This window comes from Theropithecus gelada, chromosome 8 (assembly GCF_003255815.1).
Source record: "Theropithecus gelada isolate Dixy chromosome 8, Tgel_1.0, whole genome shotgun sequence".
In the NCBI taxonomy this organism is placed as follows: Eukaryota; Metazoa; Chordata; class Mammalia; order Primates; family Cercopithecidae; genus Theropithecus; species Theropithecus gelada.
In genome coordinates, this window is record NC_037676.1 from 69,329,805 (window position 1) to 69,350,549 (window position 20,745).

General features: G+C 39.4%; 1 protein-coding gene across 4 annotated transcripts; it reads right to left on the reverse strand.

The window, feature by feature from the left end:
* Nucleotides 1-250: 250 nt before the first annotated feature.
* On the reverse strand, nt 251-18,810 carry COPS5 (COP9 signalosome subunit 5). Of its 4 annotated transcripts, XM_025395262.1 has the most exons (10): nt 18,567-18,764; nt 18,315-18,485; nt 16,959-17,007; nt 15,673-15,907; nt 14,410-14,538; nt 13,705-13,770; nt 12,903-12,988; nt 7,612-7,723; nt 3,000-3,148; nt 251-488 (listed from the first exon to the last, which is right to left on the reverse strand). In XM_025395262.1, exons 1-10 carry the CDS (start codon nt 18,622-18,624, stop codon nt 404-406), a joined length of 1,140 nt encoding a protein of 379 aa, XP_025251047.1. In that variant the 5' UTR covers nt 18,625-18,764; the 3' UTR covers nt 251-403. The 4 variants fall into 4 exon arrangements, with proteins under 4 accessions (XP_025251047.1, XP_025251049.1, XP_025251048.1 ...); XM_025395264.1 differs by lacking the exon at nt 16,959-17,007 and having other exon boundaries at nt 18,567-18,810; XM_025395263.1 differs by lacking the exon at nt 16,959-17,007 and having other exon boundaries at nt 18,315-18,788.
* Between the last annotated feature and the right edge of the window lie 1,935 nt (nt 18,811-20,745).

The window sequence follows — 20,745 nt, forward strand, 5'->3', positions numbered from 1 at the left end:
TTCCTGTTACATTATTAAAATAATTAACTGTTAAATTATATTTTACTTATAGACAGTCAAAAGAAGGGACAAATTGAAAAGTGGTTCTGACAGTATGGCAAGTGAAATGCTGAAATTCTTTGACTAATTTAGTTAGTCTAAACTCTTAAAAATAGAAAGTTCTAATAAATATATTTTCTCTCATATTCAGGAACCATAATGGATACTAGAAAAATATTGTGAATCTTCCCACAAAAAAATGAAAGGACAATTCATTTTAAAGAGTTTTATTACAGGATGTTAATATTTAGGACACTTCAGAGCACCTTATACTTCCAATCAGATTTTGGGTAACTGGTTTTAAAGTGTTACTTGAATATTTTTCTCATACTGTCTTTCAGGTAAAGTACTTCTCAGAGACCGTTTAAGAGATGTTAATTTGATTAAACAGTTTATCCTTAATAACCTGAGACATCAATCCATGGATAGCTTCTATGGTAGTTTTACAGCTGGAAAACAAAACACACATCACATGATGTCATAAATTGAAAACTATTTCAAACACAGAAGATCAGCCCCAATCCATCCATGTAACTCCAATGAGTTTGGTTTTATTCATACTTCTCAAACCACCCCAATGTGAAGTTTTCCCTTGTTATTTTATTAGTTTTCCACATGTCTTTTTAACCATTTCATTACTTACTAGAACTTTCACAAGATAATGACACATAAAATTTGATACAATTGTTCTGTTTTAGAAGGTGAGTAAAATTATACAAACCTGTAATTAGAGATTGATTCCAATATTATATTACATTATAATCTGTTATTCCTTGTTTATTACTTGGGATAATTTGAAAAATAATTTTGAAGAATACTATTTTTTTCCTGAAATAATCACAAGCAATTGTCCTCCAACAATTAGAAGTCAAAGTTAGATTAGCGGGTGAAGGCCTTAGATTTTAGAAATGATAAAAAGTATAAGGCAAAAAGCAATGAAAAAACCCCATCAATATTCAGAAGAGATGCAATTCTTGTAAAGCTACTGCAAAAAGGAAAATACTCTACTTTTGATTACTACTTCTGTTCTATTTCTTATATAATTGAAGACATTGCCATAGTAAAATTTTTGCTTCATAAGACATTGAGAAATAAATGTAGATAAATGATAAATTACATACATAAAGACAGAGGAACAAAACACACACTCAAAGCAAGTATCTAAAATGACAACTAATGCCAACGAAAAATACTTTTTTTTGGAGACAGTGTCTCACTCTGTCACCCAGGCTGGAGTGCAGTGGCACAATCATGGGTCACCGCAACCTCTGCCTCCTAGGCTCCAGTGATTCTTGTGCCTCAGGCTCCTAAGTAGCTAGAACCACAGATGTGTGCCACCATGCCCAGCTAATTTTTTTTGTAATTTTTGCAGAGATGGGGTTTTGCCATGTTGCCCAGGCTGGTTTTGAACTCTTGAGCTCAAGCAATATGCCTGCCTTGGCCTCCCAAAGTGCTGGTATTATAAGCATGTGTCACCATGCCCAGCCGAAAAATGCAACTTTTATGCAGGCCACTAGCTCTACCTTCTAAAAACCCACTGAGTAGATGGCAGTGAAATAAGGCTAACCCAAAATGACCTCCAATCCCAGGATACACTTCAGGTACCCTTTTCTCCTCTTTTCCCTATAAACCAAACCAGTTCTTAAAATAGATACCAACATGTAAGTGTGTATAGAAGTCAATGTAGTTCTCCCTTCCTTTCTGCCCCTAATTATTGCATTACAATTCAAATTTCTTTTCCTTCTTTCTTTTTTTGAGACAGAGGTTCATTCTTGTTGGCCAGGCTGGAGTGAAATGGCGCCATCTTGGCTCACTGCAATCTCCACCTCCTGGGTTGAGGCGATGCTCCTGCCACGGCCTCCCGAGTAGCTGGGATTACAGGCGCCCGCCACCACGCCTGGCTAATTTTTGTATTTTTAGTAGAGACGGGCTTTTACCATGTTGGCCAGGTTGGTCTTGAACTCCTGACCTCAGGTGATCTGCCCGCCTTGGCCTCCCAAAGTGCTGGGATTACAGGTGTGAGCCACTGTGCCCAGCCTAAAATTCAAATTTCTGTGAAAGTAAATGTTGTTAATCTATGCAACTTTGTATAGCCTATATATCTGAAGGTCCACATAATTATTTCATAAGTTATTAGAGAACATATCCCAAATTTGTTCCTAATAAAATCTTTGGTAGTAAAATTTGGGATACCAAATTACTGTTTTAGAAGCACAATTTAAGAGAGAGACAATCACTTCCGTAATATCTTAGGATTTAAAGCTTTATTGAATATTAAAATATTATAAATTTAAGAAATCCTAATTTTGGCTGGGCGCGGTGGTTCGTGCCTGTAATCCCAGCACTTTGGGAGGCCCAGGTGGGTGGATCACCTGAGGTCAGGAGTTCAAGATCAGCCTGGCCAACATGGTGAAACTCCATCTCTACAAAAAATACAAAAAAATTAGCCAGGCATGATGGTGAGTGCCTATATTCCCAGTTACCTAGGAGGCTGAGGCAAGAGAATCGCTTGCATCCAGTAGGCGGAGGTTGCAGTGAGCCAAGATCACACCATTGTACCATTGTACTCCAGCCTGGGTGACAGAGCAAGACTCTGTCTAAAAAAAAAGAAATCCTAGTTACTTACACACACACACACACACACTTTAAAGATCCACTGAAGGGCTGGTTTTCTTTGTTACACTTTCTAGTTGAACTTAGAAAAGGTGACTGGGAGTGTTCCATAACACTGCTTAGATCTTTGATTTAAGCCTTTTAATGTTCTTACCTGATGTATCCTAAATTTTTCAAAGTTAAAACTTGTGTCTGACAGCTCCTAAAGTTTCCAAGAAGTTAATATTCAGGTACCGTTCTAAGTCGTAACTAAGTTGAGCCATAAGGAATCTGAATCCTACTATTGTTTGCAAATTTTGAAAGAAAAAGAGTTAGGGGCAACAAGAATCTTACAGATTTACTCTTACCTGTCTCTCGTAGCTTTGGCAAGTTTGTCTTCTGATTTTCTGTCATGCGTTTCCAAACCCAGCATGAAACTCCCTCGTCCCAGCTGGGCTTCTGACTGCTCTAACTTTTCAGACAAATCAAAGACCTGACCAGTGGTATAGTCTGCATTCTGTGGGGAAAATGGTATTGTGTCACTACAAAACACAAGTCTACCATTTAAAAAATCTATTTTAATGTAAACTAATTTCCTACAAAGAATATTTCATTTGCAAAGAATTCCACTATAAAATCTGAGTGAATAGTCAGTGAGAAGAGAAATCAAATTACATTTGCAAATCTGCTTCCAAATTCAGGTAGTTCAAGTGTAGATAGATGTTTTCCCTTTTATAATTTCAAGATTACTTGGAATTTTTCTCCTTGACTGCTTAAATCTAATATTTGTTATTATGGGAGGCTGTCAAGTATACAGACCTAAGTCCAAGTTCTGGAAGTATGGCAGATTAGTTGAAGGCCTGAGGTATGCCTCCAGGTTCTCTTCTGAAAATGGTAAGGGAGTCGATAATTCCTACTTTAGAGCTACAGTGAAAATTAAATGAAGTAATGCATATAAAATTTTTGGCACTGTCCATGACACCTAGTAAAGGCTTAGTAATATTAGCTGATTTTGCTATTATTTTTGTTGAACTTTTAGAATTAGTACTTATGACAATATTGATAAAAATAACATTTTAAAAGCTTTTCTGGGTCGGGCGCGGTGGCTCATGCCTATAATCCGCATTTTGAGAGGCTGAGGCAGGTGGATCACCTGAGGTCGAGTTTGAGACCAGCCTGGCCAACAAGATGAAACCCCATCTCTACTAAAAATACAAAAAAAAATAGCTGGGCGTGGTGGCAGGAGCCTGTAATCCCAGCTACTTGGGAGGCTGAGGCAGGAGAATCACTTGAACCCAGGAGGCGGAGGTTGCAGTNTCCAGGCCGAAGCAGGAGAATCGCTTGAACCCAGGAGGCAGAGGAGGTTGCAGTGAGCCGAGATCGCGCCACTGTACTCCAGACTGGGCTGGGCTACAGGGCAAAACTCTGTCTTTTTAAAAAAAAAAAAAAAAAAAAAAAAAAAAATCTTTTCTGGTTACAAAATTAATAATTATACAAAAAAATTTGGAAAATGTAGAGCAATATAAAGAAGAAAACAAACACATTTATAATCTCTTCATTTAGCTTTAACCACAATTACAGAGCATTGCTATATGCTTACATGCATACCTACATTTAAAAAACTATAATATTACATATTTTACCAATATTTTTATGGGGTATACTTTTTTAATTGTAGTCTAAAACACACAAAAAATTTCACAAAGTTATTAAGTATACATTATATTTCTTTCCTAGATCTTCAATAGAAGAGTGTGAAGAGGAAATAAACTAGTTGGCAAAAAGTAGCATGTCATTCTATTTGCTCAGTTTGCAAGGAAAGACAGTCAGTCACCAAACAAGAAAAGTTATTTGCTGCCATACCAGTTCTTCCAGTGATTTTTACAAACTTAGTATTTTTAAAAGATGCAAGTATATTCATTTTGTCTGGATCTAAATGGTTTAGGAAACCAGTATGTTTTTCCTCCCACAGACTTGGAAAAAACCCTAAAGTTTATAGAGCTATTTAAGCCATAAAAATATAGGCTACCAGAAATAGTTATACTATTAAAATGACAATAAAAGATATCCAATTACATTTCAAATGTACACAAAATGAATATAGTAAACTAATTTCTTAAATTAGAAAATAACTTAGGTTACATGCTATAATTAACTTCCTTAGCTGGGGGAAGAGAGAAGTTGAACATATGTCTACATATTTGTTCTTAAAATGCTGCAATGTACTATACATAAAACAACAAAAAGGCAGAAATGTAATTTAACCTTTTCTTGATTATTAATGTCCTCATCTATGCAGTGCTGGAATACAGGGACAGACATTGGGCTGAGTAGGTAGATCTGCTTGCCTTATACAAAGGTTCAGACTGCTCTGGTCTTACAGTGTTTTCTCCCCTTGCCATCAGGTGTCACTTCTGGCTGCTATTAGTATACTTGCCTCTAAGGAAACAACACATATAAAGCACTTAGCAGTGTCTGGCACATAGGAAGCATGTAACACATATTTGCTATTATGATCATTCTCCATCCTAATTTGCTACTTCTGACTACTAAAGATAAGAAATAAGAACAAATGCTGGTCGCCATGGCTCATGCCTGTAATCCCAGCACTTTGTGAGGCCGAGGTGGGCAGAAGACTTGTGCCCAGGAGCTCCAGACCACCCTGGACAACATGGTGAAACCCTGTCTCTATGAAAAAATACAGAAAATTAGTCAGGCATGGTGGTGTACATCCCTGTAGTCCCAGCTACTCAGGAGGCTGAGGTGGGAAAATCACCTAAGTCCAGGAGGTCCAGGCTATAGTGAGATGTGATTGTACCACTGTACTTCAGCCTGGGCAACAGAGTGAGATCCTGTCTCAAAATAAAATAAAATTTAAAAAAAAAGGAAAAAAGAAAAAAAAGAACAGAAAGCTTGTCAGAGTTGTATTTAAAATAACAGTAAATACACTGCTTCACTTGACTAGCCTAAAAAAAATTCCAGTAAATAACAGGCTTAAGTGAAGTCTTTTCCCATGAATATAATGCACCAAATTAAAAAAAAAATCATTTACTGAGGCTTTATTATATGCCAGACACTTTACTAATTGCTTTATATAAAGTAGCCCATTTAATTCTCTCAGAGTACTTAATGATGTATGTAGTATATCACCATTTCACAACAAAGAAATGCTTAGTCACATTAAATAACTTTCTGAAAGTCACTCAGAACTAGTAAAGTGACAGAGTTGTTTTCAAAGTCAATTTTATTTTTTAGTATAGATATCATTTATTATAGAAGAGACATGGAAATTTACATAATTAAATATTTCGGAACTTAAGTGCAATGAGCAGCTTCATGTTGATGGCATTTCAATAGTGATTTACTTCAGTCTATATACTTTCTAAGAATGTCAGCATCTGTAAATAAGAAATAATCTGGCTAGGCATGGTGGCTCACAGCCTGTAATGCTAGCACTTTGGGAGGCCAAGGCGGGCAGATTGCTCAAACCTAGGAGTTCATGAAGCCAGCTTGGGCAACATGGCAAAACCCTGTCTCCACAAAAAGATACAAAAATTAGCCAGGTGTGGTGGCTCACCCTTGTAATACCAGCTACTTGGGAGGCTGAGGCGGGAGGATCGCTCAAGCCTGGGAGGTTGAAGCTGCAGTGAGCTGAGATCATGCCACCACATTAGCCTGGACAACAGACAGAGACCCTGTCTCAAAAAAAAAAAAAAAAAAAAAAAATCAAATCCTTGGCCTTCCAGGTCAACTGAATAAACCTGAAGAGTGGCAAAGTAGTTCTCTACTTTGGTGCCTCCATATTCTGGGAGAATAATTCTTTATCTCTAACTTTCACATTAACTGGCTGAATCCACCTTTTCCTTGAAAGCTCAATCCAACAGCTACTACCGTTGCTAGCAATGCTTTACCTTAAGATTTTTCTGGAAGTGTAATGCCTCCTTTGGTTACAGTTTCAGCTGTACTCCTTTCAACCAATACTCGATCAAAGAGCGTAAGAAACTTCTAAGTGCTGGTCCTGCTATGACTCCTGCTGCTGTAGCTCATATTCTCCAAACCCAGTTTATTTAATTCTAAATCCTGTGGTTCTAACCACTATATAGATATATACTGCGATGTGTCTCCCAGTATCTACTGCTTTAAAGTAATGCTATTCTGATTCCCTGTGGGAACCTCTCCTTACCCATTTTTAGTCCTTGAGCTCCTGAAGGAGTTTTCTACGATGTGGCCCAGCAGTAAAGCACTTGCTGTGGCCCTAGCCACTCATCAAGCTTATTCAGTTGGCCCACACCAGGCCTAAAGAAAGGCATGTGATTAAGTAAAGCCAGTCAGACACAATGAAGTTTTGCCTGGGAATGTGAGTGTGTGTTTGAGTATGTGTGTGTGTGTGTATCTTGATCTTCTCTTTGAACATGAAACTGAGAGGCTTGGAGGTCTAAAGCTAAAGCTGCTGTCTTGCTTTCACATGAAGCCTAAAAGTAGCGGTAACTAAGATGAAATCAATGCTAAGAGAGAGAAAAAAAACCAAGACCTCATAATATTGTTTGAATGCAAACTTAGCTGTGCCTGAGTTAAGCCCTATTCCTCAACTTTGCAACTTAGACAATTCCCTTTCTTGTTTAAGCTAGTTTCATTAGGTATCCTGTTACTTGTAATCAAGAGTCCAAGCTGAGACACTTGACACACAAAAATCAGTATGTGTATTTTTTTTTTAATCCATAAATCTCTTTATGGCAGGGGCAGATCTCACCCTGATCTGGACACTCTATTTGCTACTTAGACTTGGTCTCTGTGAGTCATGACACAGATCCTGAATTGGCCTAGCATCCTAATCCAGCTCTGGTGGTGCAGAATCCCACTCTAGCCCTGGTGTCTTGGCCAAGTCAGGTACAGCCTTTCTGTGAAACAGTGTTTGAGATATTAAAGGTCTATGGAGCTTAGATAAAATTCAAATGCATTCCTTACAAGTATAGTACTTACAGTTAGCAAGCTAGAGGAACTCAACGTATTCACCCAATATTTATTCCACAACAGCTCGAGCAATTTGCGATCCAAAGAGGATTTAAAATATGAGACTTCTAAGGCATAATATCTATGAAATAAAAGCACAAAATTTAGTAAGTAAAAAAAAATATTCAACTACATCACATAAAAGTTATGGCTAGTTTTAAGTGAATTACACTTTATTCTCAAATATTCATGTTTTAGTTTTTATTCCAATGAGGCAAGAGCTAACCATGGTTTCCTCACACTTCAAGGGTTGTGGATCCAAATCTCCTACTAAACTTCTTGTTTTATTCCTTTTTTTCTGTAGAGCCCAGAAATTCCCAAAATGTTATTAACAACCAGTCAAAACTTCTGAATGACAAGTTTATTCCTGTTACTGAGTTTATAAATTAAGCCAACAGCACATAAACTTAATGAGCTGCCTCTCTAGAGTCAACTACAATTTTTGTTAGTCTCTTTAAAATAATAAAAATGACATGTGGATTCCATTATTCCCTTCCTAATTCCCCAGTTAGGACCTACTGCTTTTTGAAAAGCAAATTTTAAGGTAGGTCCTTAAGGCATCCAAAGTAATTGCTCCCACTTTCAAAGGTGCTTAATTTATCATCAGGGCATAGTAAGGAAAAATCTAGTTAAATGTCTGAAAAATATATGTATTTTTAAGATGTAAACTTACATCTTAAACTTACACATGCTTCTGTGTATCAACGGATATAAAAAAGGATAAGAGACATCTTTACCTTAAGGAACTCAACATTTATATGGGGGATGTGGTCTAAACCCACAAAAAAATTAAATATGAAGATATACATTGAATAACAATAAGTGATGCTACAGTGCTATATAAAATGAATCACCTACCAACTAAAGGTTAGAGATTAATAAGTATTCTTCATATAGAGAAGCTCAAGTGATCACTTGGAGCTAGAACTGTCTGAGAAGCCTCAGGGAAAAGGCAAGGTGTAGGGTAACCATTTTTGAGTCTATGGTACGGATATGTGGAGAGCAAGGAGGGCATTAGGCAGAGAGCATCAACACACAAAAAGGAAAGACATGTAAGGGATAATAAGGCAATGGGTTTAGCTGGAAAATTTAGCAAGAGAAGAATTATGTGAGGGGAAGCTAGAAAGCTATGCTGGGGTCTAGGTGGTGAAGGATGTTACATAAAAGGTTAAGAACATTTTTTTTTTTTTTTTTTTTTTGAGATGGAGTCTTGCTCGGTTGCCCAGGCTGGAGTGCAATGGCGCGATCACAGCTAACCATAACCTCTGCTTCCTGAGTTCAAGCGATTCTCCTGCCTCAGCCTCCCAAGTAGCTGGGACTACAGGCACCCTCCACCACGCCCAGCTAATTTTTGTATTTTTAGTAGAGATGGGGGTTTCACGATGTTGGTCAGGCTGGTCTTGAACTCCCAACCTCAGGTGATCTCCCTGCCTTGGCCTCCCAAAGTGCTGGGAGCCACAGTACCCGGCCAAACTTTGGGAGGCAGAGGCAGAAGAATCACTTGAACCCAGGAGGTGGAGGTTGCAGTGAGCCAAGATCGCGCCATTGCACTACAGCCTGCACAAGAGCGAGACTCTGTCTTAAAAAAAAAAAAAGAAAGAAACTTAAACTTTATCCTGTAGATACCTGGGACTCTTGGAAGGTGCTTGAGTAGAATGGAAGGTACTTGAGTAGAGTAATAATACAGTCAAACGGGTGTTTTATAGAAGCCTGGCTGTGGCAGTACCATTGGGAGATGTTACAGGAGAGAAACTAGAGGCAGGGATTCCACAAAGGAAGCCACTGCAGAAGGGCAGATGAGAAGAGAGAGAGGTTCAGACTCAGAGGTTAGTGGTGCAAAAGATAAAGACACATGGGCACCCTTTTAAAAACAGACTGCTTTTTCTGAGCCGCATCTCGCTCTGTCACTTAGGCTGGTGTGCAGTGGCACAATCTGGGCTCACTGCAACGTTTGCCTCCCAGGTTTAAGTGATCGTCCTGCCGTAGCCTCCCGAGTAGCTGGGATTATAGGTGCCCACCACCATGCCCAGCTAATTTTTTGTATTTTTAGCAGGGATGGGGTTTCACCATGTTGTCCAGGCTGGTCTCGAACTCCTGACCTCAAGTGATCCACCCACCTCAGACTCCCAAAGTGCAAAAATGTTTACTGATTAAAGTTCAGCAGTGAAGAAATAAAACATAATAAATTAAAGACATCATGCTGGGCGCAGTGGCTCATGCCTGTAATCCCAGCACTTTGGGAGGCTGAGGCAGGCAGATCACCTGAGGTCAGGAGTTCGAGACCAGCCTGGCCAACATGGTGAAACCCTGTCTCTACTAAAAATACAAAAATTAGCTGGGTGTGGTGGTGCGTGCTTGTGATCCCAGCTACTTCGGAGGCTGAGGCAGGAGAATCACTTGAACCTGGGAGGCAGAGGTTGCAGTGAGCCGTGACGGCGCAACTGTACTGCAGCCTAGGCAACAGAGTGCGACTCCATCACACACACAAAAAAGAACATTTTTGGGCTGGGCATGGTGGCTCATGCCTGTAATCCCAGCACTTTGGGAGGCTGAGGTGGGCAGATCACGAGGTCAGGAGATCCACGCCATCCTGGCTAACACGGTGAAACCCCATCTCTACTAAAAATACAAAAAATTAGCTGGGCGTGGTGGCGGGCGCCTATAGTTCCAGCTACTCGGGAGGCTGAGGCAGGAGAATGGCGTGAACCTGGGAGGCGGAGCTTGCAGTGAGCCGAGATCGCACCACTGCACTCCAGCCTGGGTGACAGAGCGAGACTCCGTCTCAAAAAAAAAAAAGATCATTTTTGAATATTCTAGCAATTCTAGGTTCAAAATTCTAATCTTTAGCAATGTAGGCTGCCAGCAAAGTAGCTATCCCTCTTTGGTAGGCTCATATTTCAGAGTGGCAAGGTAAGGTATTAGACAAAAGAAAGTTATTTAAGGCTTGGTATGCAACAAGATCTTTTAAAAAAAAGTTATTTAAAGAAGACAGAAGGATAAACTAATGAAATAGACAAACAGGGAAATTAGATCTGTTTGAATACAGAAAACATAAAGTATCTCAATCTTTTTTGTTTCAAAGTATAAACCTTTGATACCACTGCAACTCAATATAAATAAAAAAAATTGAGAGTTCCTCTGAAGATTAAAGTATCACAGCAAAGGTGTTTCCAGGCTTAGGAGCAAGTCTCTCAAACAGGAATTATTTAAATTCCTTTTAATAGGGCAAATTAAATAATTAACACTAAACCTCTATCTGAATATGTATTTTTTCTATAACCGGGCACGGTGGTGTGCCTGTAGTCCCTGGGCAACCTAGTGAGACTCCATCTCAAATAAAAAAACAGAAACCAAAAAACAAAGGAAGAGAATTGTATTTACAGAAATATGTCAGAGATTATTGAAAACCACATATATTTAAAAATTCAATTTTAGAAATTCTAGAATTTTCTAAGAACCTCTAAACAGAAAAATAGAGCAGTAGTAGCACATTGGTAGCCAAAGTATTCTTTGAAGTTGGGATAAGTGGTACAGAGAAAAGGGGGCACTAGATAATCATTTATAAGCAGTAATTTTTTTTGGTGCCCACTCTTCTATGTGGTATGCCCTGTTTCAAATCCAAGGATACAGCAGTAAATTTGTGTTCACATTCTAAAGGGGTCAGAAAAAAATATGTCAAAACATATCAGATGGTTACAAGTGCTAAGAAGAAAAAGCGGGGAAAGAGGAAACAGAAGGTGTTATTTTACATAGATAAAATAGTACATCATGATCATGCCTAATGAACTAATGAACATTTTCTATTAGGACGACCCTGTAAACAGATACTCAATGCTTAAAGTAGTTAAGTGAGCCACATGGAAATAAGAGTGTTCTAGGCAGAGGGAACAGCAAGTGCCAGTGCCCTGAGCCATGAGCCTGCTGGCACATTTGACAAACCATAAGGAAGTCAATATGGCTGGATTGCAGACCAGCAAAAGTTCAGTGATAGAGTTGTGTAGTCTGTGATAAGGACTAAGGATCTTGTTCTTGGTGAGATGGGAAGTCATTCTGAAAAGGAAGAGTATGATCTGACTTACAGATCTTAACAGAATCAGTCTGGCTGAAAACAGAGCTTTAAGAAGTGAAGGGCACAAGTAGAAAGACTCGCCAGAAAGCAAGTGCTTGACTGAGGCTCCAGATGGCAGTGGCTTGGGTGAAAATGATAGTAAGAGAGGTGGTGAGATATTTTTAGAAGGTAGATAAAACTGTCCCCATTGACTTCTTTAACATTAAAAAAATTTAAGATATAATTCATACATCATAAAATTCACCATTAAAAAAAGTATGTAGGCTGGGCATGATGGCTCACACCTGTAATCCCAGCACTTTGGGAGGCCAAGGCAGGTGGATCATGAGGTAAGGAGTTTGAGACCAGCCTGGCCGACATGGTGAAACCCCGTTTCTACTAAAAATACAAAAATTAGCTGGGTGTGGTGGCATGCGCCTGTAATCCCAGCTACTTGGGATGTTGAGGCAAGAGAATTGCTTGGACCCAGGTGGTGGAGGTTGCAGTAAGCCAAGATCATGCTACTGCACTCCAGCCTGGGCAACAGAGCAAGACCATGTCTTGTGGGTCGTGGGGGAAGGTATGTAATACAGTGGTTTTTAGTAAGAATTCTTATACTTTATAACTTTAACTTTTTAATATGGCTTCTTTAATCTTTCAAATCTTTCAAAGATTAGAAAGAATCTTTGTTCAGTAGAAATTATATATTTTGAGGGCTGTAGACATGCTAGTGTCAGCTGGCCCTGAACCCATCTTTATCTTATCATAATTTTATATAGGCCAAGTATCTTGTACATTGAAAAAATGTTTAGGTTGTGTAAAAGGCAAATGACATGCTAGTTTGAAACATTAATAAAAAATGCAAAAGAAAAAAATTTAAAAATGCAAACATTCACCTAAATTCATATACTATTATTGTAAAAGCTATCATGAAATGTATTTTGTGCCTTTTTTCTCATCTGTAAAAAACGGCCTTGGACTGGTTGATATCTATGGTTTCTTTCAGCCTCCTGAGTGCTGGGACTATAGGACTGTGCCACCTCATCTGGCTAACTTTTATAACATGTTTTGTAGAGATGGGATCTCACTATGTTGCCCAGGCTAGTGTTGAATTCCTGTCCTCAAGCAATTCTCTCACTTTGGCTTCCCAAAGTGCTGGGATTATAGGTGTGAGTCACCATGCCTGGCCCAGATATCTTTTTAAATTACTTACTGTTTGCAGTGTACACCAAAATCTTCTATTTTATTAAGTGGGATAGTCTGGTACTCAGAAGGTCCTTCATCAGGAGGTTTGTAGCCCTAAACAAAAATGAGGCAAACAGAAGATTAAAAATATATATATATAAACGAGAAAAACATCATGTTTTCTATGCAGCTTTCTAATTATAGGATTATTAATTTTGGGAGGCAAATACTTAACATGAGCACTCTAATAAAAAAAAAAAAATACTGTTTCTACTTTCCCCCTACCCTGTTTGGTGGCTATAGGCTGGATTTTGCTTACAGATTTATTTTTCTTCTCCTTAGGTGATGTACTTTTGTTCTAATTAACTATTTTAGATTGCAGGCTCCTGCCAGGGAAGGAAACAGACCTATAGATTTAGCTCGTTTTTTCTCTAGTACCTGTCAGAATGCCACAGGCACACAGATAGTTATTAAAGACTGCTTTCCCAGTAAAATTAACAATATATAACATAAATGTATTACCCTTTGCTAGGGACAGCTTGTGGTAGTTTACTATTTTGTAAATATTATTAAATTGTTTTAACAAAAAGAGATATTGCTAATGTCTTTAATAATAAGTCAAATATTTGGAATTTAAAACATGTAAGGACTTATAATTTTAAAAATTACTAAGCATTCCTACAGTCCCAGCTACTTGGGAGGCTGAGTTGGCTTGAGCCTAGGAGATGAAGGCTAGTACACTATGATCATGCCTGTGAATAGCCACTGTACTCCAGCCTAGGTAACACAGTGAGACTCTATCTATCTCTTAAAAAAAAAAAAAAAGTTACCTTTGGGTATGTCCTAAAGGCGCCAAGATTCACTTTCCCTGCAGATATTGTTCTTGTTGGATCAATCTATAAGAAAGATATATTTAATATTTACTGATATAAAACTGTATGCCTTTTATTGAAACATTATTAACCTAGAAATGTATACATACATATAACACTATATACATACACAATAACCAAATAAGAATAAACAAACCAAAAAACCATAAAAGTTCAGTAAGAGGGTAATATAAGTGTCTCACAGCTAACTTAGAGATTAGAATTATTATAATATTTAAGAATATTATTTGAAGGTTTGCTCATCTCTTTTTAAAGTTTTCTTTTTTCCTTTTAAGAGATGAATAATTCCTACCTTCCTCATAAAACTGGATTGCACTTAAAACACCCTGAACATAATAAGAGCTGCTCTAGCAATTCCTGCTTATCTCAGATCAGTCAACACTGATTGAATGCCTATGATGAGCTGGCACTGAGACATAGATGCTATGACTATCCACATTTTATAGAGGGGGGAAGTGAGATACACAGTGGTTAAAAACACTTGCTCAAAGTCCCAGCTTCTAGGAGATGGAATTCACATTGAAATCTAGGCAGACTGACACCAGAGCAATTTCTCTTTACTACACTGTTATTATTTCTCAGTATACTTGCTTCAGCAAATCTTCATAAAGAACTTAATTAAACTAGTTTTAAAATTCTTACCACCACTGCTACAAATGGTTCCTGGAACTGCTGATTGAGCATCTGAGTACTAACATCAATCCCAGAAAGCCAGCAGCCATAGCCAGGATGGCTATGATACCACCCGATTGCATTTTCAAGGCGGCCAACCTAACAAATGAAGGGGCAAAAAAGTTTAAGATTACTCTTTAATTAATTTACAAGGTACCAGTACAATAAAGGTAACCAGTCTCCTTCCCATCTCTTTCTGCTCAATTACCCAGTTTTATCAGCCCAGATGTGAAATCTATAGGCAATTGCTTACCCTTAGAGATATTCTTTCTATACAGAATACATATTCTTTGCATATATATAGATTGATAAAAACACACACAGTAGCATACCACGTAACAATAATAATGTTTTACACTTTGCTTTTTCACTCAATAAACTGCTTTGGAGTTTGCTTCACATAAGTCATCAATATACATGATGGTTACCTTTTTTTCTTTTTTTCTTTTAAAGGCTGCTTGGCAGTCCACTGATGGGATATACCATAATTTATTTAGCCAGTTTTATACTCAGGAACTGAGTTAGATTGTTTCCAAATTTTTTATTTTAAACACATATCTGGTAATAAGTGTGAGAGTTTATTTAAAAAAAAATAAAATCCATGCCATAGACCGGGTGCAGTGGCTCATGCCTGTAATCCCAGCACTTTGGGAGGCTGAGGTGGGTGGATCACTTGAGGACAGGAGTGGCCAACACTCCTGTCCTGGCCAACACAGAGAAAACCTGTCTCTACTAAAAATACAAAAATTATGGAAGGGCATGGTGGCTCATGTCTATAATCCCAGCACTTTGGTAGGCCAAGGTGGGCAGATCACTTGAAGTCAGGAGTTTGAGACCAGTCAGGCCAACACGGCAAAATCCATCTCTACTAAAAATACAAAAATTATCCAGGCCTACTGGTGCACGCCTGTAGTCCCAGCTACTCAGGAGGCTGAGGAGGGAGAATTGCTTGAGCCCAGGAGGTGGAGGTTGCAGTGAGCCAAGATCACGCCACTGTACTCTAGCCTGGGCAACAGAGTGAGTCCCTGTCTTGAAAAAAAAAAACAAAAAACAAAAACAAAAAACCATGCTATAAATCTTACCAGGCTTTTAATCTCGTACATTTTACATATAAATCATTAAAATTTAAATATAACATTTCCTATAAAAGGGATAATTTTAAGTCTAGAAACTCAAAAGTCACCTTGAGACTCTAACTTGCACTTACTAAACTATAAGAAACAACATTTTTACCTGTTTGGCATTTTCTATGTATGCAGCCATGTATTCATATGCAGCAGCCTGAGCATTTACTCGAGTTTCAGTGCCCTCCACAGGCAAAGCAAAGCTGTCCATAATGATCATGGTTTCACCATCCACCTTTCCTAGCATCAGACCCATCACTTCCAAGTTGCCTCCTGATCTGGCATGCATCACCATCTTCAGTAGAGCCAATGCCGAGATTTTGCAGTACTTAAAGTAATGGTGACTGCAAAACAAAATCACAATGTAATTAAATTTCTTATATAAAGTAAAATTTCAGAAAAGTTTTTATGAAGATAAAGAGTAAGTACTGAAGGAATTTACAGCGATGGAAGGGGAGTGTAGACTATGGGGAGAAAAAGTAGAAAAGGACAATTTTTGTAGGCTGGAAACAATAAGTATGTTATAGTCCTGCAATGTATCCCCCTTGGGGGAGGGGAAAAGTCTGAAATAGTTTTTTAATATGCTAAATAAGGGAATAACATGACCAGTTCAATAGACTTTTTCTCCATTAATCTGGAATCACCCAATCTTGGATTCTGACTGCTTGGATGGTTGTGCCTAACTGTTCTGAGGCCTAACCTCTGGCCTAATGGTTAAGAATGTGGGTTCTGACATTCATCTGCTAAGGTTTGAATCTTGACATTGCCATTCCCTAGCTGTGGTATTGGGACAACCATGTAATGTCTATGCCTAGGTTTCCTTTTCTGTAAATAGGGATAGTCATAATTGTTATTAGGATAAAGTAAATGAAATAATGTATATAAAGTGCTTAGCTTAGCACCTTACACATACTAGAACCCTAATAAGTGCTAGCTGTTATCAGCATTATTAACCTGTCTCTTAACCCTACTCTCAAAGAACAGAGTGTTGAAGGGTGGGCTTCCCTGTTATAACAGCCTCAAATTAAAAAGTAGCCATAATATCCTAGTCTTCTATGATCATTATTTCAGAGTTGGTCATCAGTGAATTAAACTCTTGAATAAAATTACATTTTGGTCTCATTAGTGCAGCCCAAGACAGCTAGGATGAATATAATTAGAGCCACAATTAGACAGTGAAGCAGGCCGACAGTTTCCAAATATTTAAGAGTACACAAACCTAAAATGCACAACCTGCTACAGAAACAAGCAGACAACCAAGCAACTTAAGCAGCCTTACAGAGCAGTCAGTCAATGTCTCTACAAAGCCTTTTTAGATGTCTGCCCACAGAAAGAATCCAAATTTAATTCCTATGCTTTGCCAGATTTCAACCAAAAGCTGAAAAATGTGTAGACCTCATGTTGGAAATCAAGACATGAATCGAAATCTTGGCTTCTCCCTTTACTGGAGAAAAGAAGAAAGACAAGTTACTGTGCTCCTATTACATATATTCTAGACGACTCTTTTTATACATTATCTCACCTAATCTCTATGACAATACCAATAGGTAGGTCTTATTTCCACACTATGACAAATGAAGATGGATAAGTAAATTTCCTAAGGTCAGTCAACTAGTTAGTGACAGCTGTGAAGTTTGATCTTAGGTCTGACTATTTGTCAGCTAAGAGTTCACTTATTTCAGTGTGATCATAAATTACATAATGTATTTGCTTGTTTTTTAATTTGTAAAAAAAGGATGGATATACTGTACTGGGTTGTCATAAAGATTAAATGACGTGGAAATCTCTAGCTAGATGCTTCCACAATTCACCATTGTGGAATCTGAATACTGAGAGACAAGGCTAGCTTTGTAAAAAAAACTGTGAGGCAGTAGAAGTATGTCCTCTTGTTGACTACAGCTCTCATTTCTATCTAACCATTAGCTTTTGTGCTCCTTTTACTCTCTCTCAAACATAGCCCGTAATAATTATCTTTTCCTGAGAGCAGGAAATCTCTCAGGAGATGCTCTCAGGAAAACATAAATATTATGGGTAAAGATCCCTCGACTTGTCACCACTCCCAGGGAAAAATGGGTATTGTTGAAGGGCAAAAAGTCTTAAGCTCGATTTTTAAAATTTCTGGCTTATGGGAACTGATGGAGTAACATTGTAGAGACCAGGTAGAGCCTCCGTGTGCCTCCGAAATAATTACCAGCAATCAAAAAACTTTTATAGACCCAGGCCTCACGCCTGTAATTCCAGCATTTTGGAAGGCCAAGGTGGGAGGATCGCTTGAAGGCAGGAGCTCGAGATCAGCCTGAGCGACATAGCGAGGACCCACCTCTAGTTAAAAAAGAAAATAAAAGAAAATAGCTCATAGCTATTTTTGAGACCTTGAGCTGCTGACTCGATTTCTGAAAACAGCTGCGGTCCCCAGTAAGGGAATAGCTGAAGACCCAAATAAGGTGCATGTCGACACTGGGTTCAAGGCAGGGTGTGCGGCATATATGACAATACGGATGTTCAGAAGTGACAAATCACCGCTTGTTGTTCTCCCCTTACATCATCCGGGGGTAAATGGATTAAAGCGACAGAAAGGGGAGTCAAAGCCCCAGCGGAGGGCTTAGGCTCTACTTGCAGATCCAAGGCGCATATTCTGTCCCCCTCCCCGTCGGTGAAAGCTCTTCACCCCTTTCACCTCCCTCTCCCTCTGGGTCTCTTAAACTCCCGCCAACCCTTCCCTCCCCTGCGTCTCGCCAGGGACCTCCTCACTCCTTAGTCCAGGGCTTCGCCGCCAGGATTTCTTGCTGCTGTTTCTTGTCGTATTTGTAGATTTCATCGATACTCTGAGCTTCCTGCATATTGTTGGCCAATTCCCAGGTTTTCTGAGCCATACCGCTCCCGGACGCCGCCATTGCAGAGAAAGCGGAGAAGTTGTCGTCTCTACAACCAAGACGCAACTTTACCTCGCTAGGTCTCCGGGTGTGGGCCTTGACCCTCCGCACCACGGGAACAAGCTCTTACCTAGACTCTCGGGGCAGCCATGACACCTAGAACCGGAGGTGAACTTGGTAGAGACCATTCAGGGAAGACAGGGACCTTTCCGGGACATGACGATATAAGCAGCAGTTACAGTAATAGGGAGAGACGAATCTTCTTGTGACTTAAATTAGAACATCTTGTCTCGGAAAATTGTATGTGTGAAATAGAACAAACAAAATTATAGGGTATGGGAATGGTATAGTCTTCCATACCGGAAGAAGGGCATGTAACGTTATTCCAGAAACTGTTATTTGCCTTCTCTGCTTGTACTGCGCAGGCTCGGCCTCCGCCATATTAAAGGTACTTGGAGCCTTAACGGTGAGATGTGGGGAGCAGAAAGTGTTTTTGTGTGGGTATAGGTACCTTAAATGAGATAAGTTTGTTGAAAGACTAAAGGGTAAGGCCATCTGTTGTACAACTGAGCTAAAAGTCGTTCTGGAAGCTGGTTGAGAGGAAGGTAAACATGGCATTCCAGTTTACTTTAAGATGACTCACTGCACATGCGTAAAAGCTAACGGGCTCGTGGTGGCTTGGCACTTAACTTGCAGATGGCCTTTTTCTATCGATGCCAGGAGGCAGTGGGTACTCCTTGATTGCTATTGTCATGCCTTTTTGGGTGTCGGTAAAAATTAACATCTACATATGCATAATGCGCCATTACTGTTCTGAAAATGTCAAGTACTCAGTTCTTATAATAGGTTACAGTTAAATCTTTGGTACTCCTGTGAACCGCATTTGTTCCCAAAGCGTAATTAATCTCGGCAACTGGTTTGTTTTCTTCCTACAGTTAATACAATGTTTAATTATTTTTAAAATTAGTTTACGTGTTTTAGGTTTTCTTTTTTCTCCATCTCATTCCTCCATCCATGCAAGATTTTAAGTTTCAAGACACAGGGAGCAGGTCTGCGTTCCTTGTTTTATCTCCTAGCACCTAGCATAGGTGTTCAAGATTTTTTTTTTTTTTTTTTTCCTTTCCTGAAAAGATAGCATCACAGGCCAGGCGCGGTGGCTCACGCCTGTAATCCCAGCACTTTGGGCAGCCGAGGCGGGCGGATCACTTGAGATCGAGAGTTCGAGACCAGCCTGGCCAACATGGTGAAGTCTCTAAAAAAATACAAAAAAATTAGCCAGTCGTGATGGTGTGCGCCTGTAGACCCAGCTACTCAGGAGGCTGAGGCAGGAGAATCGTTTGAACCCAGGAGGCGGAAGTTGCAGTATCCTAGATCGCGCCACTCCAGCCTGTGAGACAGAGCCAGTCTCAAAAAAAAAAAAAAAAGAAAAAGAAAAAAGAAAAGATAGCACCACAGCTGTTAACAACCTGGCCCCTACGCACCTCTTCCAGCTTCATCTCTCTTTAGTCCCCCCTGAAACTTTTCGTTCTAGCAATGCAAATATATTTCCTTTGCCTTTGCATATGTGGTCAGCATTGCTTGAAATGCTCTTTCCTACATTTTCTGCCTGGGAACTCATATTAATCTTTAAAAATACAGTCCAGTGAGATCGACCACGAACTCTTTCTTGACACTCCAATGACCATTCCTTCCATGATGTCTCTTAAGTCTCTGTAGGTGCTTCTGTAACTGTTACAATGCGTTGTAATAATCAGTTAAGACAAAAACATTGGAATTATCGAATCCACACCACAGCTTGCTGTTTTGGCAGTTTCAGTTGAAGAAAATTTGCTTTAAAACCATCTTACAAAGAAATTTAGGGTAAAATAGTACATTAATACCTACCCTTAGTTCCACTCTCCTGGGAAACTAGAGGTCTCTTTTCTAGTAGTAGCATATGGCCATATGCTATTGTATTGGGGTGAACTGAATAACATGTTGAAAATGATAAGGAAAGCCCAGGACCCAACGTTGACGACACTCGTGGGCTAGGAGTAACGCCCTGAGAGGTATGCCAACATTTTTCCTCTCACTACCTCCCCATTTTTCTTTCCAGGCTCTGGCACTGTTCCCAAGCTGGCTGGTGCATGGGAGGTTGGAGAGGCTGAAGTAGATTTAGCCTGAGAAGTGGCCCCCACGGTTTAATAGCCCCTGGGCACAGCGGGAGAACGGGTTGTCCCCTGCCAGGGTGCTGGAGAACCGAGAGAGCAGCGGGCAGCTATGCGGCCTCCGGGACAGCAGGGGGCGATGTCTTGCCGCGCGGCCGCCTG